The sequence below is a fragment of the Chrysochloris asiatica genome, unplaced genomic scaffold (genome assembly GCF_000296735.1).
Source record: "Chrysochloris asiatica unplaced genomic scaffold, ChrAsi1.0 scaffold00009, whole genome shotgun sequence".
NCBI lineage: Eukaryota > Metazoa > Chordata > Mammalia > Afrosoricida > Chrysochloridae > Chrysochloris > Chrysochloris asiatica.
The window spans coordinates 30,543,495-30,566,527 of record NW_006408527.1 but is presented as its reverse complement, the minus strand read 5'-3'; the positions used below and the strand labels follow the sequence as shown (position 1 = coordinate 30,566,527).

General features: G+C 36.0%; 1 protein-coding gene across 1 annotated transcript in view; it reads right to left on the bottom strand.

Annotated features, from left to right (window-relative positions):
• Positions 1–23,033, bottom strand: part of KCNT2 (potassium channel, subfamily T, member 2) — a 728,083-nt gene that overhangs the window by 27,438 nt on the left and 677,612 nt on the right. The window contains exon 24 of the mRNA XM_006834237.1: positions 18,247–18,547. Within this exon, the coding sequence (XP_006834300.1) occupies positions 18,247–18,547 (301 nt within the window). The remainder of the gene's footprint in view (positions 1–18,246; positions 18,548–23,033) is intronic.

The following is a 23,033-nucleotide window of genomic DNA, read 5'->3' as shown; positions in this document are numbered from 1 at the left end:
TAATTCAGGGAATACACAGACTACCAAACAATTTGAAAACTACACAAACAAAAGTAGACAAAATAGATGATTGGGACATACTAAAAATTAAAAACTTATGTGCATCAAAACACTTCACTAAAAGAATAAAAAGGGAGCCCACAGAATGGGAAGAAATCTTTTGCAATGACACACCAGACAAGGGACTTATTTTTACAATATATAGGAAACTACAACAACTCTACAAGAAAAAGACAAATAACCCAAATAAAAAATGGGTGCAGGACATGAACAGACACTTCACCAAGGAGGAGATCCGGGCAGCCAACAAACATATGAAGAAATGTTCACGATAACTAACCATTGTTGTTGTTGTTAAGTAGCATGTTGTACATGCTACTTAACTGACTCATAGTGACCCTGCACAGGATTTCCGAGCCTATATATCTTTATGGGAGCAGAAAGCCTCATCTTTCTCCTGCAGAATAGCTGGTAGTTTCGAACAGCTGATCTTGCGGTTCGCAGCCTGATTCATAACCACTACGCTACCAGAGCTCCTTAGAGAGATGCATTAGACAGATGCAAATCAAAACAACTATGAGATATCATCTCACACCAGCAACAGCAGCAAAGATTAAAAAAAGTAGAGGACAATACATGCTGGTGGGGATGTGGAGAGACTGGGACACTCCTGCATTGCTGGTGGGACTGCAAAATGGTCCAACAATTCTGGAAAGCAATATGGTGTTTCCTCAGAAGGTTGGAAATAGAAATACCTTATGATCCAGCTATTTCTTTTCTTGGTATTTACCCACAAAAAATATGAGCCATAACAAAAGTAGATATATGCACACCAAAGTTCATAGCAGCACTGTTCACAAGAGCAAAAAGATGGAGACAGCCAAAGTGCCCATCAACTGAAGAATGGATAAACAAACAGTGGTACATACACACAATGGAATATTATGCTACCTTGAAGAATAACAAGGAAGCTGCAAGCCACTGCATAACATGGATGAACCTTGAAGACATTCTGTTAAGTGAAATTAGCCAGTCACAAAAGGAGAAATACTGAATAGGACCACTACTGTAAAAGACTAAGAAAAAGAAACCATACTAAACAGGAGGGGGATTCTTTGCTGGTTGCTGGGATTTGGGAGGTGGTGTGAGGGGAGGAAAGGAAAGGTGGAGCACTGGGTAGGGAATGGACACAGGATAGTTTGGGTGCTAGGGAGCAGGGCAATTCACAAGAAGGGGGAGGGGAATGGAAGAACAAAGTGGACGGGAAAACAATTAGGCAGGTTTGTGTGGGCTAAGTGAGACAGAGGTAAATAAGGATATATGCACAACCTTGGAACAACAGGGTTCTGAGATACACAGATTGAGACATGATTGGAATGGGGAAAATGGGGGAAATAATGTTAAGATGCTTGGTTGTCATAAAAAAAAAAAAAAAAAAAGAGGGAACATAGATCCAGAGGGCGTGGAGGAAGGTAGTATCCAATCTATCTGGGCGGGGTTGATTAAAGGAGATGTGGATAGGTTTCTTATTATATAATAGTGAATAATTGTTATCAGGACTGATTGTGAGGGTTGGAAATGTAAAGATAGATGTTTTGTAGCAAAAGGAGGGGAGTGATTGACTTTGCAGTCTAGGAGTGGAAGTCCCTGGGACCATCAAGGGAGAGGAGCGGAGAGCAGGACCCTACCCAGAGAAGCAGTGATGCCAGAAATGGAGGCAGAGATGATGACATGGAGAGATGGAGCGGCTGGGGACTTTAGATCCAGAGAGGGAGAGGGGCTGTGTGCTGCAGGCTTGTAGGGTATACCCTTTTGCTACATAGAGGGGATTGGAACCATGGCAATGAAATGATATACAATAGGATGAATGTAAAGCTAAAGTTCTCCCATGTAAACTATCACATAATTTATAATAAACATTAAAAAAAAAAGTTCTGATGTTGTGCTATTGGATAAGCAGTAGACTGCTAAATACAAGGTCGACAGCTCAATTCCACCAGTCACTACTCAGAAATCCTATAGGTCATTAAGAGTCAGAACCAACTCTGTGGCACTAATCAAAATCAACAACAAAAAGTAGGTAATATATTTTGGAATTTAAGAAATATTTTAGAGGCATGAAAATGATCAGTCAATTATTGAACAGTTTGAAAACTTGAGCTGATGGTGTTGTCATCACTACTACTGTTATAACTATGTTAGTTGTTGTTAGGTGCTGTTGAGTTGACTCTGAGTTACAGCAACCCAATGTACAACAGAAGAAAACACTGCTTAATTCTGTGCCATTGTCACATTCTGTTTGAATCCCTTTTTACAAAAACTGTCAATCCATCTTGTTGAGGGTCTTCTACCTTACTAGGCATGCATGATGTTCTTCTCTAGGGACTAGTTTCTCCTGATACCGAATTCTCATCATCATAGAGTATAAGAAGCATTCTGATTGTACTTCTTGCAGGATATACATACTTGTTCATTCTTTTAGCAGCCCATGGTTTATTCAAAATTCTTTGCCAAAAACATTAACTCAAATGCAGCAATTCTTCCTTATTCATTATCCAGCTTTCACATGCATATGAGACAATGAAAATGCCATGGCTTGGGTTAGGCACAGCTGAGAGCTCAAAGTGACTTTTTGAGGCCACTTTTAAGTGACCTTAAAGAGGTCTTTTACAGCAGATTTGCCTAACGAAATACCTTGTTTGATATCTTTACTGCTGCTTTCTTGAATGCTGATTTTGTATTTAAGTAAAAAATCTTTGACAACATCAACCTTTACACTGCTTATCATGTTACTGCGCATTTGTCCAAATGTGATGACTTTTGTTTTCTTTATGTTGAAGAATAACCCACACCGAAGGCAACAGTCTTTGATCTTTATCAGTAAGAGTTTCAAGTCCTCTTTACTGGAGGGTTAAAATGACACAAGCAAGGTTGCATCATCTGCACACTGCAAGTTGTTTTCCAATCCTGGTGCCACATTTTTTCTAGATCCTAGGATTATTTGCTCAGCATACAGATTGAATAATTATTATGGATGAATCCAACCCTGATAAACACCTTTCCTGATTTTAAATCAAGCACTATCCCCTCGTTCTGTTTGAATCATTGCCTACAGGTGCCACATGAGCATAATTAAGTGTTCTGGAATTCCCATTCTTTGCAATGTTATCTATAGTTTGCTATCATCCAATCAGTGGAATACTTTTGTATATTCAACACAACAAAAGTAAACTTCTTTCTAGTGTTGTCTGCTTTCAGCCAAGACCCACCTGAAATTATCAATGGCATACCTCATTTCATTTCCACTTCTGAAAATCACTTGAATTTCTGACAGGTCACTGTTAACATACAATAGCACTATTTTAAATTATCATCAGCAAAATTTTATTTGCGTATGATACTGTTTGATAATTTCCTTAATCTGTTGATCACTTTTCTTTGAAATGGGCACAATTATAGATCTCTTCCAGTCAGTTCACATAGCTGCCTTCCCAATTTGTTGATAAAGACAAATGAGGGCTTCCCGCATTGCATTCATTTGTTGAAACACCTCTAATAATATTCTGCATTCATTTGTTGAAACACCTCTAATAATTCTTAAACTTCCATTTTTCACCAATGCTTTCAGTAAAGCTTAGACTTCTTCCTTGTTGTTGTGTTGTGAAATGCCATCGAGTCAATTCCCACCCATAGCGACCCTGTATAGGGTTTCCGAGGAGCAGCTGGTGAGTTTGAACCACAGACTTTGCAGTTCAAACGGCTTTGCAGTCTGGCACATTAACCCACAGTGCCACACCAGGACTCCTTTTTTAAGTACCATTAATTCTTAATCATATGCTATTCCTGAAATCGTTGAATACTGACAAACTCTTTTTGGTACAGTGACTACAAACTCCTTATATCAACTACTATTTTTAAATTCATTTGTCAAACATGTAGTAGATATAAGCATTACCTATTGTTAATTTTGCTTAATTATTTTTCCTAAGGAAGATGTTGTTAAGTGCTGTTGAGTTGGTTCCAACTCATAGTGACCATGTATAGCAGCTGGTGGGTTTGAACTGCCAAGCTTTGTGGTTAACAGTACAATGCTTATCCTCCACTGCCTCACCAGGACTCCATAAAAAAGATAATGCTTAAAAATTAAGTCACCATGTTAACAATTAAAGAAAGAAACAAACAAGTACTTGGTTAATCTATCTATTTTCATAAAAATTATTAAATTATTTTACTAAGTATGTCTGATTGCTATAATAAAACAAATGTCTAGCCATTATCATTTACCTCTTCATCACTTAAAAATACCTACTTTTTTCTGATTTGGTCTTTCATCTTAACTAACAGTTATGAAACCTACAAGAAGTGCTGCCCAAATGTGCTAGCACCTGTAACAGCAATATCAGTTAAGAATACTTTATTGTCTATTTATACATTTAAAAAAATCGCTATTCTACAGGCTAATCATTAAGATTCTATTAATGTTTAGAAAGAGTATTTTAGTTAGTGTGAGAGACATTTGTAATAGGTGAAAAATAATGCTTGTTATTAGAATAAAGAAAGCAATTATTTACAGTTGCAGCATAGTTTATAGGTTGCAAACTCCCTTCTCAATTCTGTTATGTGACAATGACAATTATTTCTTACTATCCCTTGGGAGGATTTGTGTTATCTTCATTTGGTGGTTGAATAACAAGCATTTCAGAGAATTAGTGGCCTGCCTGAAAACACACAGCTGGTTAGTAGGCAATGTCATGAAGTTAAGAAATTAATAAGCTTAAAAAATTATAGTAACTAAATTGACAAAACATATTAAAAACAAAGCAAGTAGAATTTTCAAAATGTCATTTTAGTAATTTGCCTAGAACACATAGTTGTTGTTAGGTGCTGTTAAGTCATTTCCAATTAATTGTGACCCTGTGTACATCAGAAGGAAGCACTGCTTTGCCTGGGCTATACTTCCAATTGCTGTTATGTTTGAGCCCATTGTTGCTGCCACTGTGTCAAGCCATCTCATTGAAGTCTTCCTCTTTTTTTGCTGATCCTCCACTTCAACAAGCATGATATTCTTCTCCAGGGACTGGCCCTTCCTTATAACATGACCAAAGTATGAGAGATGAAGTCTCACCTCCTGGATTTTAAGGAGCATTCTGATTGTACTTCTTTCAAGACATGGAAATCACAGAAGCATCAATGCATTTGAATTATGATATTGGGAAAGTATACCCAAAATACCCCAAACATGCATGTCATCAAGTTTTATCTTCCAAACCCTTGAGGACAGATATATTTCACAACTGATTGTTGTCAGATTTAGAAAGCAATACTGGTCATAAAATGTATATAATCTAGAGGGTTTGACGTGAAATCACTTTCAAAGTAAAATATTTGGATGCTCCCAATTACTGGAATGAATAGAGGATGCAAAAGTTTCCAACAATTTGGGTCAGGTGCTGCAACCAAACATGTTTAATGATACATAAGTAAATACTTGGTTTCTAGACTTTGGGATTTTAAAATTAAAAGTGGGAGAGTGTAACCTAATAAAAAATCTTTCTGTTATAGATTTAAGTTTACCTCAGATTGTTGACTATCTATATGATCTTTAATTATTTAAACTTAATCAGTAGAGACAAACACATCAACAAGAAAACTTAAAATATCAAAATGATGCTAGTAAGTTTTCGAGGCAGAAGGTTAAGAATCCAATTCCTTCTCAGCCTTAATCACCTTGGACAAGACATGTCTTTTCCAAGAGTTTTGGTTACATCTCTCAAAAGGTAAGAAGGGAAGTCTAGAGCAAGATGTAAGTTTGAGGAACTCTACATTCTTACCCATCTCAAAAACAAGCAAAAACGCTATAGCAACAACAAAAACTAAGCAGGAATGGGCAGAACCAATTTTGTCAGAACACTGGAAACCAGTCAAAGGGTTACAAAAAGTAGGTGAATATGGAAATATGATAAAGTCTATCTCTAAATGATAAGAAGACTTTGGTTTTCTATTTCTTCTACTTTTTCCCCTGCTAGCTCAGCAATGCCATTTGGAAGGGACAGTGGTCTATATTGTCAGAAAAAGATTGTAATCTTTGGTTCTAGTTAGAACAGAAAACACTTTAATTGTAAGTTATTTTCTGCTTGTTCCAGATGTCTAAGGTCTGCATGAATAATTGAAGCATAGTGTTCATCTTGAATTGGCCTGACTCAGCGCTCATGTACGGAAAGGAAACAATGGACAATGAGCACTGACCTAATGCTATATCCGTTTGTAGCTGCCTATAACTAACAGTGTTGTTGTTATGTAACTTCAAGTCAATTCTGACTCATAGTGACTCTGTCCAAGAAACAGCTGGTGGGTTTGAACCACTGACTTTGTGTTCACAGTCCAGTGTTTACCCTACAGCACCACACCAGGAGTTCAGAGCTAATGAGTATGATTTAATTAACAAAAGACCCAACAAAACTAGGAGACAAGATAGAGTCCTAGTGACACACTCTATCAGGTTCCTCTACAACAAAGACATAACAATCTAGTGAAATAGATACATACATATGATGCTCTGGACATTCTTGAGAATCGAATAAAGGCTTAAACACTGAATGGGAAAATAGACAGAAGGAAAATGGCAATTGAGACACAGAAGGCAGCATACACTTGTGAGGCAAAGTGAACTTCACAGAATCTCTAATAAGAAAGAGACAAAATAGTAAACAAATCTGGAGTGAATCAAGGTGTCAGCACTCAGATCTAAGAAAAGGTAGTACAGGACCATGGACAAGAACTCCATGCATTACTGCAGTAATACACGCAATCACAGAGCAGGAAGGGACCCAGACAATACGGATAAAACCATTCATCAGTAGATTCCCTCTTCATATGGGTTGGGGGCCCATATGAAGGGGAAGTCTTGTGACATGAAGGCTACAGACGCTGGACTCCAAGCCAGCACCCTTCTTATTTGAGCTCAGGAAGCAACCCAACAACTGACTGCACTAGCCCAGAAGAGCACCAGACTCAGGTAACTGAATGACGACAGAAATGTACTCTTCCACCTTTCCCACATACCTTCCCAATGACTAGCAGTGGGGACTCCACTCATGCCATGCCCCACCCTAGCTCTCTAGGACCACCATCCCCACCAGGTCCCTCATCACATGGTGACCTCCTGACAACCCTACCATGAGGGGGATGTCAGGTGGTGGTAATGATGGTGTGCTGTGGAGTTGGGTCCAATTCATAGCAACACTGCATAGGCTTTCTGAGGCTGTAAATCTTCATGGAAGCAGAAAGTCTCATCTTTCTCCTACAGAGCAGCTGGTAGTTTTGAACTGCTGACCTTGAGATTAGCAGCTCAGCTAGTTAAAATCACTAATTAGAGTTATTAACTTGGATTAAAGGCAAGGCAAAAACCAAAAAAGATATTCTGCTTTGTTAAGTCATTGATGTATAAATATTGATCAGGTCTGTGTTCATTCCAAAGAGTGATGACAAAACAGAATGCGGGAATCATCAGACAATATCATTGATGTCCCATTTGAGTAAACTATTGCTAAAGATATTACAAAAATATCTGCAACCATCCATTGACAGAGAACTCCCAGAGGTTCAAGCTGGATTCAGAAGAGGAGGTGGAATGAGGGATATCATTGCTGACATCAAGTGGATCTTGGCTGAAAAGAGAGAATACCAGAAAGATATTTGCCTGTGGTTTATTAACTATGCAAAGGCTTTTGATTGTATGGATCATGACAAATCATGGAAAACATTGAGAAGAATGAGTATATTCCAGAACACTTAATTGTGCTCATGAGGAACCTGTAATAGACCTAGAGGCAGTTGTTTGAACAGAACAAGAGAACACCAAATGGTTTAAAATTAGGAAAGCTGTGTACTAGGGTTGCATGGTTTCACCATACTTATTCCATCTGTATGCTGAGCAAATAATCCAAGAAGCTGGATTATATGAAGAAAAACATGGCAACATGATTGGAGGAAGGTTCATTAACCTGTGATATGCAGATGGTACAACCATGCTTGCTGAAAGTAAAGAGGACTTAAAATACTGACTGATAAAAGTCAAAGACCATAGCCTTCAGTTTGGGTTGCATCTCAGTGTAAAGCAAACAAAAATCCTCACCGCTGGACCAATGAACAATATCCATATAAATCAAGAGAAGATAGAAGATGTAAAAGATTTATTTTCATGGAAGAAGCAGTGAAGATATCAAATAATGAATCACATTAGGCAAATCTGCTGCACAAGACCTCTGTAAAGTGTTGAAGATAAATGATGTCAGTTTGAGAACTAAGGTGCGCCTGACCCAAGCCACGGTATTTTCGATAACCTCATATAAATGTGATAATGAATAAAGAAGACTGTAGAAAAATCAACTAACTTGAGTTATGGTGTTGTAGGAGAATGTTGAAAGTACAATGGGCTGCCAAAAGAACAAACAGATCTGTGTCGGAAGAAGTACAGCCAGAGTGCTCCTTGGAAGCCAGGATGGTCAGACTTCGTCTCTTGCAGATCGGACATATTATCTGGAGGGACCAGTCTCTGGAGAAGGATATCATGTTTGGTAGAGTGAAGGGTCACAGGATGATACCTTGTGAGATGGACTGTTACAGTGGCAACAGCAGTGAGGTCAGGTGTAGCAATAATAGTGTGGTTGGCGTAGGACTGGATAGAGTTTTGTTCTGTTGTGCATAGGGTCACTATGAGTTGGTATCAACTTGATGGCACCTAACAACAACCTGTTGTTATTGCTTAGTGCTGTCGAGTCAGTTATGACCCATAGCGACCCTGTAAAAGTTTTCTGAGGAACAATTTGTGAGTTTGAACCACCGACTTTGCAGTTCAAACAATTTTGCAGTGCAGTGCATTAACCCACAGCACCATACCTATACAAAGCAACTCTACATAACAACCAAAAGGTAGCTATACATTTTTTGCAGGATCAGAAAGTTTCATCTTTCTCCTGCAGAGTACCTGGTGGATTCAAAGTCCTTATGTTACAGAGTCACAGAATTAGATATTCCTACATGCCTTATGAGTTGGGCTGCTAACCTCAAGGTCAGCAGTTTGAAATTACCAGCTTTTCCATGGGAGAAAGATGGGGCTTTCTGCTCCCGTAAAGATTTACAACCTTGGAAACCCTGTACAGGGTAACTATGAGCTGGAACCGACTCCACAGTACAAAACCATCGCACTACAATAAATATATGTATATATTTGGCAGAGCAAACGGGAAAAGTTGTGAAAAGCTTTTAACCATTTTTATGGGCATAAGTCACTAGACTTGAGAACTTAGGGCCACAGTTTCAGCAAATAACCAGGTAAACTGTCATAACATGGTTCAGAAAGACAATGTTCTATACTGTACTGTGGTGAGAAGTAACTAGGATCTTAAGAGTCAGCAAGCAGTCAAATAAGATGCAATTAATGGTCTCTCCCATTTTGCAGGAAAGAAGAATGAGGAAAATAAAAGATTCAAGGAAACAATTAGTCCAAAGGACTCATGAACTACATCAACACAAGCCTCCACTGTCCTAAAACCAGAAGAACTACATGATGCTTGACTATCCATACTGACCATTCTGATTGGGACCACAGAAGGTTTTGGATAGAATGGGAGAAAACATACACAACAAAATTCAAAATCATAAAAAAGTCCAAACCTACTGGTGGGATCCCCAATTATTATGTTACTTCTGACATTACAGAACTCTGACCCTAAAACTTACTTCAAACCTGTAAATGAACCTACCTCTGGGAATCACCTTACAACTAACAACAGGAGTATAAAGTGAACAGTAATGCTTATGAGGAACAAATATCTCAGATTCATCAACCATACATGTCCCCAAAGGATAGCATGCTCATGAGGAATAAACAGGTCAGAATCATTAACCATATATGCCCAAAAGGACAGCATTGGCCCCCAAACAAAGCTTGTTGTTTTGATGTGCCGTGGAGTTGGTTCCAATTCATAGCGAGCCTGTTCAGGGTTTCTGAGGCTGTAAATATTTACAAGAGCAGAAAGCCTTGTCTTTTTCCACCCCCCGCAAAAGAGCTGGTAGTTTCGAACAGCTGACAGTGAGGTTTGCAGCCCAATTTGTAACCACTACGCTACCAGAGATCCTTAGGAGGCAGGAAAGAAGGATGATGCAAATGGGAACCCAGAGAAGAAGGAGGAAGAGTGCTGGTAATATTAAGAAACTAAAAGTAATTTACAAAATAAAATGTGTAGGAATTGTTGAAAGCAAAACTAATTTGTTCCCAGGATTGCTATGAGTTGGAACCAACTTGATGGCACTTAACAACAACAACAGCAACAACATTAGGGCTCCTAAGTGTTTGTTGTTTTTTACTGATGATCTTTTAGTTCTAGGTTTTACATTTAGGTGAATACATCTTATGTTCATTTTTGTATATGGTGTGCAATATGGGTCTGGTTTATTTCTTCTGCAAATGGATATCCAGTTTGCCAGCAACATTTGTGGAAGAGATAATCTCATCCTAGTTTAAAGTGTTTTGGCCCCTTGCCAAAGATCATCTGTCTATATGTGGATGGATTTACTTTGGGGTTTTAACTCTGTTCCATAGGTCTGTGCCTGTTGTTCTACCAGACTCTTTTGAATACTGGGGCTATGTAGTATGTTTTGAGACTGGGAAGTGAGAGGACTCCTAATTTGTTCTTCTTCCTTAGTAGTTTTTTTCTTTTGTTTTGTTGTTGTTAAGTTCACTGAGTTAGTTCTGACTCTGTAAATGGTTTCCAGGGAGCTTCTGGTGAATTTGAACCACTGACCTTGTGGCTCAAACTGACCTTGTAGTCCTTGGGGAAGCCCTGATACGGTCTTACTAGATAAAGACTCTAAGGCAACAGCAATAAATATGCTCAAAGAGCTAAAGGAAAACATGAACAAAAGTAAATGAAATCAGGAAAATTACACATGAACAAAACTGAAATATAATTATAGATAGAGATTATAAGAATGCTGGAGCTAAGAAATATATAACTACAAAGAAAAATTCACTGTAGGGGTTTAACAGCAGACTTGAGCTGGCTAAGGAAAACTTGGGTATAGTACTATTGAAATGATCAAGTTTGTGAAACCAGAAAAATAAACAAAAAATAATGTGAACAAATCCTAAAGGACTGTTGTTGTTACATGGGTCAATATACAAATTTAAGCTCCAGAAGAAGGAAGAGCATGAAGCAAATGAAATTGAAGAAAATTTCCTCAATATCATAAAGATTATTATGTGAAACTGAAAGCTAACATGTTAAATTTTGAAACAACAAAAGTTTTCCACCTATTACCAGGAATAAGACAAAGGTGTCCACTTGTTCATTAATGTAATGGAAGTTTTAACTAGAACAATTAGATAAGAAACAGAAATGGAAATGCATCCAAATCTTAAAGAAATAAAGCAATATTAATATATAACATTATCCTATACATAGATAAAGGAGCTCTGGTAGCATAGTGGTTACGAATCGGGCTGTGAGCTGCAAGGTCAGCAGTTCGAAACTACCAGCGGTTCTGCGGGAGAAAGATGAGGCGGTCTGCTCCCGTAAAGATTTACAGCCTTGGAAACCTTGTGTAGGGTTGCTATGAGTCGGAACCGACTCCACAGCACACAACAACAACAACATACATAGATAATCCCAAAGAATCTACAATAAAGCTACTATAGCTCATAAATGAATTCAGCCAATTAGCAAGAAAGACAACTCAAAAATCAGTTGCATTTCTCTACAACAACAATGAAAAACACGAAAAGAAAATTAAGAAAATAATTCCATATACAAGATCAAAAAGAATAAAATACCTAGGGACAAATTTAATAAATGAGCTGAATGGTATGTATACTGGCAATTATAAAATACAGAAATAAATTGTTTGTTGTTATTATGTGCTGTCAAATTGGTTCTTCCTTATAGCAACATGGTACAGGAGAAGCTGGTGGATTTGAACTTCTGATATCAGTCTGGTGCTTACCTTACAGTGCCAAACCAGAAAAGAAACTACAGCCATGTTAATGAAGTAGACATCTTAATATTGTTAAGATGCCTAAACTATTTAAAGCAATCTAAACATTCAATGCAGTTTCTATCCAAATTTCAACATTCTGTGTCGGATAAGAACAAGACTGTTAACTGCAAGATGGGTGATTCAACCCCACAATCCACTCCTTCAACACCCTATACAGGGTCACAGTGAAATGGAACCAACTTGATGACACTTAACAACAACAACATTTATTAAAATGGAAACTCTAATCCTCAAATTCATATGGAATTATAAGGGCTCTGAATAGCCAACAAAATCTTGAAATGACAAAAACAAATTAAGAGTACTCACATTACCTGATTTCAAAGGTGTAAGGATAGACACAGCTAACAATGGAATAGAATTAAGGGACATAAACCCTGCTGTAAAAAAACACGTTGTTGATTCCTCAAAAGTTTAAACATAGAATTATTCTGTTGTTAAATGCCATCAAGTTGGTTACAACTCTTAGCAAACCTTCATAGGGCTCCTGTGGAGCAACTGGTGAGTTTGAACCACCGACCTTACAATTCAAACCAACCTTTCGATCTAGTGCATTATCCTGCAGAATGACACCAGTACTCCAATCTTAACCAGCAATTTTATTCCTAGATACAAATCTAAAAGATTTGAGAGCAGAGACTCAAACAGATATTGAATTATCAATGCTTACTGCAGCATTATTCACAATATCCAGAAAGTGGAAACAACTTCAATATTCATCAACAGATGAATGGATAAACAAAAGGTTGTATTTACATACAATGGTATATTATCCAATCATAAGGAGAAATAAAGTTCTGATACATTAAGCTGAGTGAAGCACGTCAGGCAGAAAAGAATACATATTGTATGATACCACTCATATGAAAGATCAAGGAAATTAAAAATAGAGAGACAGCAGATTAGTGATTACAATGGGTTGGGGTGTCAGGGAAATGCGAAGTATTAGTTAAAGGAGTATGGAGTTTTCATTTGTTGTACTAGAAACTATTAGAAATAGAAACTTTTGATGTACAGCATCACAAGTATAATGCCATTTAATTGTATACATAAAAATGGTTAAAATGAAAAACTCTTTGTTATATATATTTTATCATGATTTTTTAAAAAAAGAAAACAATGTCTCCACTGTTTCACACTTGAGAGTGTCCATGTAGTATTTGGAAAATAAAAAATCAGCAAAATGAAGATGTAAAATCTTGCTTTATTGTTGTTGTTGTTAAGTGTCCTAATGCATAACCACCTTGTATAGTGTTTCCAAGGAACTGCTGGTGAGTTTGAATTACCCATCTTGCAGTTCAAATCAGTCTTGTGGTTGAGCGGTTATCCTACAGTGCCACACCAGGACTCCAAAATATTGCTTTAGTTTTTATAATTTTAACTTCGTCCATGTAGTATTTATCTACATAATTTTTCCTCAAAAACTATAAATCCTATCATAATCATAATGCAATAATGTCTAGAGCTTCAATACTTACACTCCCAAAATGTACTGAAGTAGGTAGGGTTTATCTAATTGGTACTTTTGAGCATCATTTAAACCCGGTATTTTTTTGCTATTAAAAAATGTAAGTATTTTCTCTGTTTTTAAATTCTGAACTCAATCATGAAATTGTTTAGGTAACATATAAGAGTATTTACTATAAATAACTATTTTCCATTCTTAAGATTTGGGCTAAGGAAATGAAAATATAGAAATATTTGGTATAATGTGCCAAATACCCTCTAGCAATAATGACAATTTGTGTTTTAAACTTATTGCTAATGGTTTCAGTACAAATTAATACAAATTTTTGCAAACTGCATGGAATATTAATAATATTCTTAAAATTTTGTTTCCTGCTTATGATTGAATTCTTCAACAGCATCACATTTAGGGAGCTGATTTATTTTTACCACAATCTGAATTATGAAAAACAGCTATACCTGAAAATTTTTGCCTGAAAACTATTATAGATTTTTTTAAATATGAAGCATAGATCAAATCTGTATTTACCATAAATTCAGCTGACTGTGCTTCTTTAGATCTTATTTTGAAGATCAAAAAGGAAAATACATTTATAACAGTATTTTAGGAAAAGACAACTCATCCAAATCCTAACAGAAATTAGAATAGCCATATTCTGTCATGTGTTTCTCTTTAAACCTTATGGTAGTTGCTATTGATTTGGTTATTATTTCATAAGAGTATTTATAAATCATTTATATATCTAGGGTTTTTTTCTAATTTTTCTTTTAAATTTCACATTATAGTTTAAGAAGTATGACTTTCTACTATATACTAGACATTGTCTTTGCATTATTTACTATATATTATTTTTGTTGTTGTTAAGTGCTGTGGAGTTGGTTCTGACTCATAAAGATCCAGTACAGGGTTTTCAAGGAATGGCTGATGTGTTTGAACAGCTAACTTGCAGTTAGCAGTCTAGTGTTTATCCTACAATGCCACACCAGGACACTGAAAATAGACATGAACTAGTTAGATGTAACCCCTATCTTCAACAGAAGAAGCACAGTTTCTAATGTTAGTAGATTGAAAACAAATATTTATAATTTTTCAACTATTACTTAGCCTATTAAAATTTCAAATAATAATTTACTCTATTTAAAAATAACTATTTTAGTGTCAATTACTTATAATTAGTTTTATTTTTGTTTCTTAAATAAACCGAACAAAACAAACACTTGCTTTAGAGGCAACTCTGAATCATGATGACCTTCTAAATGTGTCAGAGTAGAACTGTGCTCATAGGGCTTTCAGTGGCTGATTTTTCAGGAATGCCTAACAAATAACTTCTAAATTAGTGTTGTTGGGCAGACTTAACGATCTGAAAAAAGAGATTCAGGTTTATATCTTGGTGTTTTGTGCCGTTGAAGGGAAAGTTTGATAAAAGATTATATGTGAGTTATGATGGATGAATGTAAGTTTAAGAGTTTAGAGATCTCTATACCATAATTTGGAGTCCTGGTGTGGCGCTGTGGATTAACTTGCTGGACTGCAAAGTCACTATGAATCGCACAACTTTGGGGACCTTCATTTGCTGATATGGCATGACTCAAAATCAGAAGAAACACATGCAAACATCCATGAATAATCAGAATGTTGAATGCACAAGGTATGAATCAAGGAAAACTGGAAGTCATCAAAAATGAAATAGAAGGTATAAAGATGGATATCCTGACATTCGTAAGCTAAAATGATCACATGTTGGGCATTTTGAATAGGACAATCACACGGCTTTCAATGCTGAGACTGACTAATTGAAAATGAATGGCATTGAATTCATCGTCAAAAAGCATTTCAAGATCTATCTTGTAATACAGGGCTATCTGTGATAGGATAACATTGACATGCTTACAAGGAAAACCAAGGAACCCTGGTTGTGCAGATCCACCACCTGCTCCAGGGCAGAAACGTGAAGCTGCTTGGCATAAAGATTTATAGTAAATCCTAAAGAACAAGTTTACTCTTTTTCAGATGCTCATTGTGACTCAAAATTGACTCCACGGCAGTGGATATATGAGAAGACCAGTTAATATGAATATCATTCTAATTTATACCCAATCACTAATGTCAAATATAAAGAAATTGAAGAATTCAACTAACATCTGCAGTATGCAATTGATCAATTGATCAATTATTTAATTAAGATATATGAAAATTCCTGGCTGATTCAAATGCACAATTTAGAAACAAAGAGGAAAGACTAAAAGTTGGAAAATACAGCCTGGTGACAGAAACAGAGATCACATGATAGAATTTTGTGAGATCAATGACTTATTCACTTTAAATACCTTTTTTTGGCAGCATAAATGGTGACTAGACAAGTGAACCTGGCCAGATGGATACACAATTAAAGCTTATGAAAGCAGCAAGCAAGAAATCAAACGACATATTTCACTGAGTAAATCTGGCACAAGTATCCTCTCTGAAGTGTTACAGAGCAAAGATGCCTCTTGAAGAACTAAGGCACTCCTTGCCCAAGCCATCATATTTTCAATCACCTCATATGCATGCAAGAACTGGACAATAAATAAGAAAGACCAGAGAAGAATTGAGACATTGAATTATGGTTTTGCAAAAAGTACTGAATATGGCCTTAACTTCCAAAAGAAGAAACAAATATATCTTAGAATAAGTACAGAAGGAGTGCTCATTAGAAGAGAGGATGGCAAAATGGAGTCCTGATTTGGTGCTGTAGGATAAGCACTAGACTGCTAACTACAAGGTTAGTAGTTCAAACCTATCATTTGCTTCTTGAAAACCCAACACAGGGTTGCTATGAGTCAGAACCAACTTGATAGCACTTAACTACAACAACAACAATGGTACAGTCTTATAAGAAGCATAAGTACACTTAATGTCATTAAATGGATAAATGGCTATTAATGCATTTAAACATGGAGATTTTAAAAATCTTTTAATTTTTTTTTAATGTAAGATCTTGTGCAGTTATGTGAAATTTACTGGTCATTGTTGAATCTGTAATATAGTTAAGCAATAGAATGTAATTATGAATGACAATTACATATGGAATTGGGGGTCTTAATACATTTCAATTATATCTACTTAAACAAGGTCATTAAGGAGCTCTAGTAGCATAGTGGTTAAGAGTCAGGCTGGTAATCTCAAGGTCAGCAGTTCCATAGGAGAACGATGAGGCTTTCTGCTCCTGTAATGATTTACAGTCTTGGAAACCCTATACAGGGTCAGTATGAATCAGAACCAACTCCACGACACATAACCACCACCACCACCAGCAAGCAAGGTCATTGACCTCTGGGCTTCAAATTCTTGAAAGTTAAAATGAGATAGCTATCAAACTCAGATTATAAAAAACATAACAAAACTTGGATTATAGGAGTACATGAGAACCTGTACTGTGTGGGCAGGACCTCTCATAGCTCTTGATGCAAATTACACACTCAGGAAACATGTTTCCTTTCCTAACTGAAACACAGTCAACTTCTTTTTAAAAATCTTTATAATTCAGGGACAAGAAATTGTTCCTTACCTGCATTGTTTCAAGTCGAGAATAATAATAAAGAAAAAATGGGAATAAATATAAAATATATTCTATTTTATTTTTAAGTGTCATGAAACTGACACTATCATAGCCCCCAAATTAGACATGTTATAAAAAAACAAAACAAAATGTTGTTTATTCTTCAACTGTTTTTCTTCTGGGTTGATAAAAACATTTTCTAAAAATAAAATGTATACAGTAATATATTTACAAAGTTATCTTTACATTATCTATTTAAGCTATGTATGCATGGTCAATATGGCAATACTGATCAACACAGAATCCTAACCCATATCAAGATAGCTATATGCCAGTTAATGCACTGGACTGCAAGGTCAGTGGTTCAAACTCATCAGCCACTACTCCGAAACCCTATACAGGGTTGTTATGGGTCGGAACCAACTCGAAGGCACTTAATAACAACAACAACCATTAAATATCTGGGATGTGTGTGGTGCTGTGGGTTAATGTGCTGGACTGCAAAGTCAGTTTGAACCACAAGGTCAGTGGTTTAACTTCACCAGCTGCTCCTTGGAAACCATTTACTGGGTCACTATGGGTCAGAACCATCTTGACGGCACTTAACAATAACAACAATGCACTTTATGAGACCAAGCAGTGTGAGAATTTCAAAATTAGAGCTTTTGGAGAATTTGTTTCTGTGCTGCAAAAAAACTCAATGGATTTTTAAAAAAAAATACATGTTGGTTCATCTCTGGTGGGACATTTAAGACTCAAACTCATTATTTCAGCATTGGAATAGATGCAGTTTGTGTGTGTGCATCTGTATGTAAGAGAAAATTTGATGGCAAATACACCTAAATACAAATATAATTTTCTGCTACTATGATGCTACTCAGCAAATTACTTGATTTATATATCATTATCTTTAAAGGAGCAAAACCGTATCCAGCTCAAATTAAAAATGAGATAATGCCTGTAAAGTGTTTAGTACAGTGCCCAAAAACTAAGGAAGAGTTTAAAAATGTTAACATTTTATGATTATTAGAATTTAAAGTATGAGATTAGATCAATCACCAATTCTTATATAAAAACCTTTAAATCAAAATGTGATTTCTAAAGTACTAAATAGATTCAATTATATAGCAAGTAGTGTCAAGGAATAACAAATCATATTATACAATATTTTTAAAGAGCATACCATATCCTACGGTAGAAAGACCCAAGTGTTTCATTCTATTTTTCACAAGTTCAGCAAGCTCTTGTCTTTCTGACCTCCTGTAGAGGTTCAATCGCTGCTGCGTTATTTTCTCAGCTGTTTTACCAGCGTGTTTTGGACCTTTTCTGCTTAGTCTTCGGGCCCACTGCATACTCTTTCTTCGCAGCAAAGGGTGGTCTGACTGGTCACTTGATGTTGAGTTGCGGTGGCAGCTGCGGTGATGACCTTGTTCTTTGATGTCTTTGGTGTCTTCCCACTCTTCTACAGTGATAGATATTTGAGACTTTAAAGAAGATGGATATTGATAATTAGATATTTTAGAAATAATGATAGCCGGGAGTTGAAATATTATTCATTTGCAAGTATCATGGCATAATTATATACCCACTCATGTGAATTTTCAGAGAAAGAACAAAATCATAATCATTGATTCTGATTATGTTACTAAAAATATATTTAGAAATATGATTTTGAACTTACATGTGAACCAGAAAACCTATCTTTGCATTGTCAAATACAGATTTTCAATAAAATATTTAATTTTTATGCATTAGAGTTTTCTTTCATGTTACACAGTTAATATATGATTATCTGAAATATACAAAATAAACCTAGATATTTATAATTTTGTTTATATAATGTTCAGGTAATGGACTTTTAGCAATCTACTACAAATATTACATATGGAACTTAAATAAATATTATACAAAATGTTTTAATTTTAGAAGTATGAATATTTTTCAATGATTTTGAGATTATTGCTCTTTCTATAATGGAACTGGAATGAACTTCTTTAAATGTGAAATTTTTTTAGTTCCTCATATGATATGCAAGGAAAAAAAGCCCCCTTTAAATTCATGCATTCATAATATATCACAAAAAATGCTTTTCTGGTTAAAATATTATAGCATATTTTAGCAATTATTCTGTGTTCTTAATGAAAATATGCTGTTAATGTTTCATAACTATGTTATAGAATCACAACTATAGGAGGAAAAACAAAGAATAAATTCATGTCTATTTGTCTTTGTTCTTTCAAGATTAAACGTGAATTTTAAAGAAAGGAGGTTTCCTTTGATTATAGGTTTAAAATATAAGAGCTTCCTGTTTCAAAGTGGTTGCTTTTCATTCGAGGAAGCCACATTAAAAGCCATAGTGAATAAAGCAAAAGTCTTACTTTCTAACATGCACATGCAAATGAACAACTTCCTGAGTTCTAGTATACATAAATGCAGCATTCATGAACCACCTGACTGCATTTCCCTTCTATGAACGGGAGTTTGAACTTCAATTATCACATGCATGTATTGCTGACTTTTGAAGTAATAGAATTTAAATTACCAATTTAAGTAAGGTCGAGAAGTAGATCCAATAAAATCCTTTAAAAGTGAATATAAGTTATTGAGGCTTTCATACAATTCCTAGTGGCTAGCTATAAAATTATGTCACACTTAAATTCAAATATTCATATCTATTTCAAACCTATACTATATCAGCATGATATTAAAAAGTATATAACTGTCACAAAAATAATGAATTAAAATATTTTAGAACTCAAATGTTAGTTATCATAACTTGAAAGTATAATGATGTTTTAAATAATATGGTTTTATAGTAATAGATAAGTTAATAATTCTTAATTTACTCAATTTTGACCTTACTTGGTAGTATAAAGAAAAGCCCCTTTCACAGAACTAAAATACATACACTATTGAGTTAATATCGTGCTCAGTTGTTTATATATGTTGTTTTGTTAAGTAGCTTCTATACAATTATTACTCACAGCAACCCTGTACAGAGTATCTGAGGAGGAGCCAGTGAGTTTGAACAACCCACTTTGCAGTTCAAACCGACCTTGTGGTCGAGTGATTATCCTACAGCACTTGGAAATATAACGAAAATTCCCTTTTATAGAATTAAAATACATACACTACTGAGTAATTATGCATTTCCCATCTGGTGCATAGTCATACAGTGTTTCACTGCTACACATTTGGTTTTCAGTGACTAAATATTTGGAAATAGTCAACCTCTCCTTCTACCTAGTCTGCCTTGGTCTGTTGGCTCAGCTGAAACCTGTTCACCAAGGGGTGACCATATTTATATTTAAAATACAGGTGACATAACTTCCAGAATCATAGCAACACACAAGGCACCATAGTATGACAAATGAAAGACAAGTGTATTCCACCAGATGTAATACACAGCAATCAAACTGACTACATCTATGGAAAGAGACAGTGGAAAAGCTCCAAATAAAGAGCCAAAACAAGGCCAGGGGCACACTGTGGATCAGACCATCAATTACTTATAAGCAAGTTCAAGCTGAATCAAAAGAAAGTTAAAACAATTCCACAAGAGCCAAAATATGACTTTGAGCATTGTTGTTGTTGTTGTTGTTGTTGTTAAGTGCTATCAAGTCAGTTAAGACTCATAGCAACCCTGAATAGGGTTTCCCAGGAGTGGCTGGTGAGCTTGAACCACCGACCTTTAAATCAACCTTGCAGTCCAGCGCATTAACCCACAGTGCCACACCAGGACTCACTGAACATATCCCACCTGAATGTAGAATGGATTTGATGCATTAGACATTAAACATCAAAGAATAAGAACACTGTACATAAAGAAAGCAAAAGATCATTAAGAACACAAGAGAGAAATAAAAGATCAAAATGGATGTCAGAGAAGACTCTGAAACTATCTCTCCAGCATATAGATGGTAAAGAAAATGGAAAAAATGAGGAGGTAAAGAGCTGAACAGAACATTTCAAAGGTCAGCTCAAGAAGACAGAGTCAAATATAACAAAATGGGCAAAGACCTGGAGTTGGAAAACCAAAAGGAAAGAACATGTTTAGCATTTCTCAAGCTGAGGAAAAAAAAAAAAAAAAAATCCAATCCTTGACTTGCAATAATTCTATGGGCAAAAAAGAACCAATATATCTGTTTTGGAAGAAGTGCAGCCAGAGTGCTCCTTAGAGGCCAAGATGGCCAAACTTCGTCTCTCATACTTTGGACATATTGCCAGGAGGGAACAGTTGCTAAAGAAGGATATAATGCTTGGTAAGATGGAGGGTCAGAGAAAAAGAGGAAGACCCCCAATGAGATAGATTGGCCAGGTGGCAGCATCGATGGACTCAAGTGTGACAACAGTAGTGAGGTTGGCCCAGGATCAGACATTGTTTCGTTCTGCTGTGCATAGGGTCTCTATGAGTTGGTGCCGACTTGATGGCACCTAACAACAACATGGGCACAATATTGAATGATGCAGAAAACATAAAAAGAAGATGAAAGGAAAATACAAAGTCACTGTTCTGAAAAGAAATGGTGGATGTTCAACCATTTCAAGAGGTATTGTAAGATCAAGAGCCAATGGTCCTGAAGGAAGAAGTTCAAGGTGCATTAAAGGCATTGGCAAAAAATAATATTCCAGAAATTTATGAAAGACAAACTGAAATCATTCACCTCATGCGGCACTGGAGGCACTCACTCATCTATGCCAAGATATTTAGAAGGCAGCTACCTGGCTAACTGACTGGAAGAGATACATATTTGTGTCTATTCCAAACAGAGGTAACAAAGTAGAAAGCATATATCATCAGACAATACCATTAATATCACATGCAAGTAAAATTTTGCTAGAGATAATTCAAAACAAGCTGCAATGGTACATTGACAGAGAATGACCAGAGGTTAAAGCCAGATTCAGAAGAGGATGTGGAACAAGGGATATCACTGCTGACAGCAGATGGATCTTGGCGGAAAGCAGAGAATACAAGAAAGATGTTTGCCTGTGCTTTATTGACTATGCAAACACTTTTGATTGTATGGCTCATGACAAACTATGAACAACATTGTACAGATTGAGTATTCCAGAACATTTAATTTTGCTTACGAGGAACCTGTACATAGATCAAGAGGTAGTTGTTTGAAGAGAACATGGGAATACCAAATGGTTTAAAATTAGGAATGGTGTGTGTCAGGGTTTTATTCTTTCATCATACTTATTGAATTTTTATGTTGAGTACATAATCCAAGTAGCTGGATTATATGAAGAAGAATATGGTATCTGGATTGGAGGGTGACTCATTCACAACATGTGATATGCAGATGTTACAACCTTGTTTTCTAGAAGCAATGAGGGCTTAAAATATTTATTGATGAGGAACAAAGGTCACAGCTTTTGGTGTGGATTGCACCTCAATGTAAAGAAAACAAAAATCATCACCACTGGATCAATAAAGAACATTTAGATAAATGGGGAAAACATGAAGTTGATTTTAAAAGAAGAATTCATTTTACTCTTATCAACTACCAACACTCTTGGAAGCAGCAGTCAAGAAATCAAATGACGTACTACATTACACAAATCTTTAAAGTGTTCAAGAGCAAAGATGGCATTTTGAGGACTAAGGTGCGCTTGATTCAAGCCATGGTATATTCAATAATTCCATATCATGTGAAAGTTGAACAACTAATAATGAAGACCATAGAATATTCAATACATTTTGAGTTATGATGTTGGAGGAGAATATTCAAAGTACCATGGACTGCCAAACAACAAATAAATATGTGTTGGAAAAAGTACAGCCAGAATGATCCTTGGAAGCCAGGATGGCCAGACTTAACCTATCATACTTCAGACATTTTATCAGGAAGGACCAGTCATTAGAGAAAGGCATCATGCTTGGTAAAGTGGAGGGTTCAAGAAAAAGAGGAAGATACCCGTTGAGATTCATTAGCACAGTGGCAGCAGCAATGGGCTCAAGCA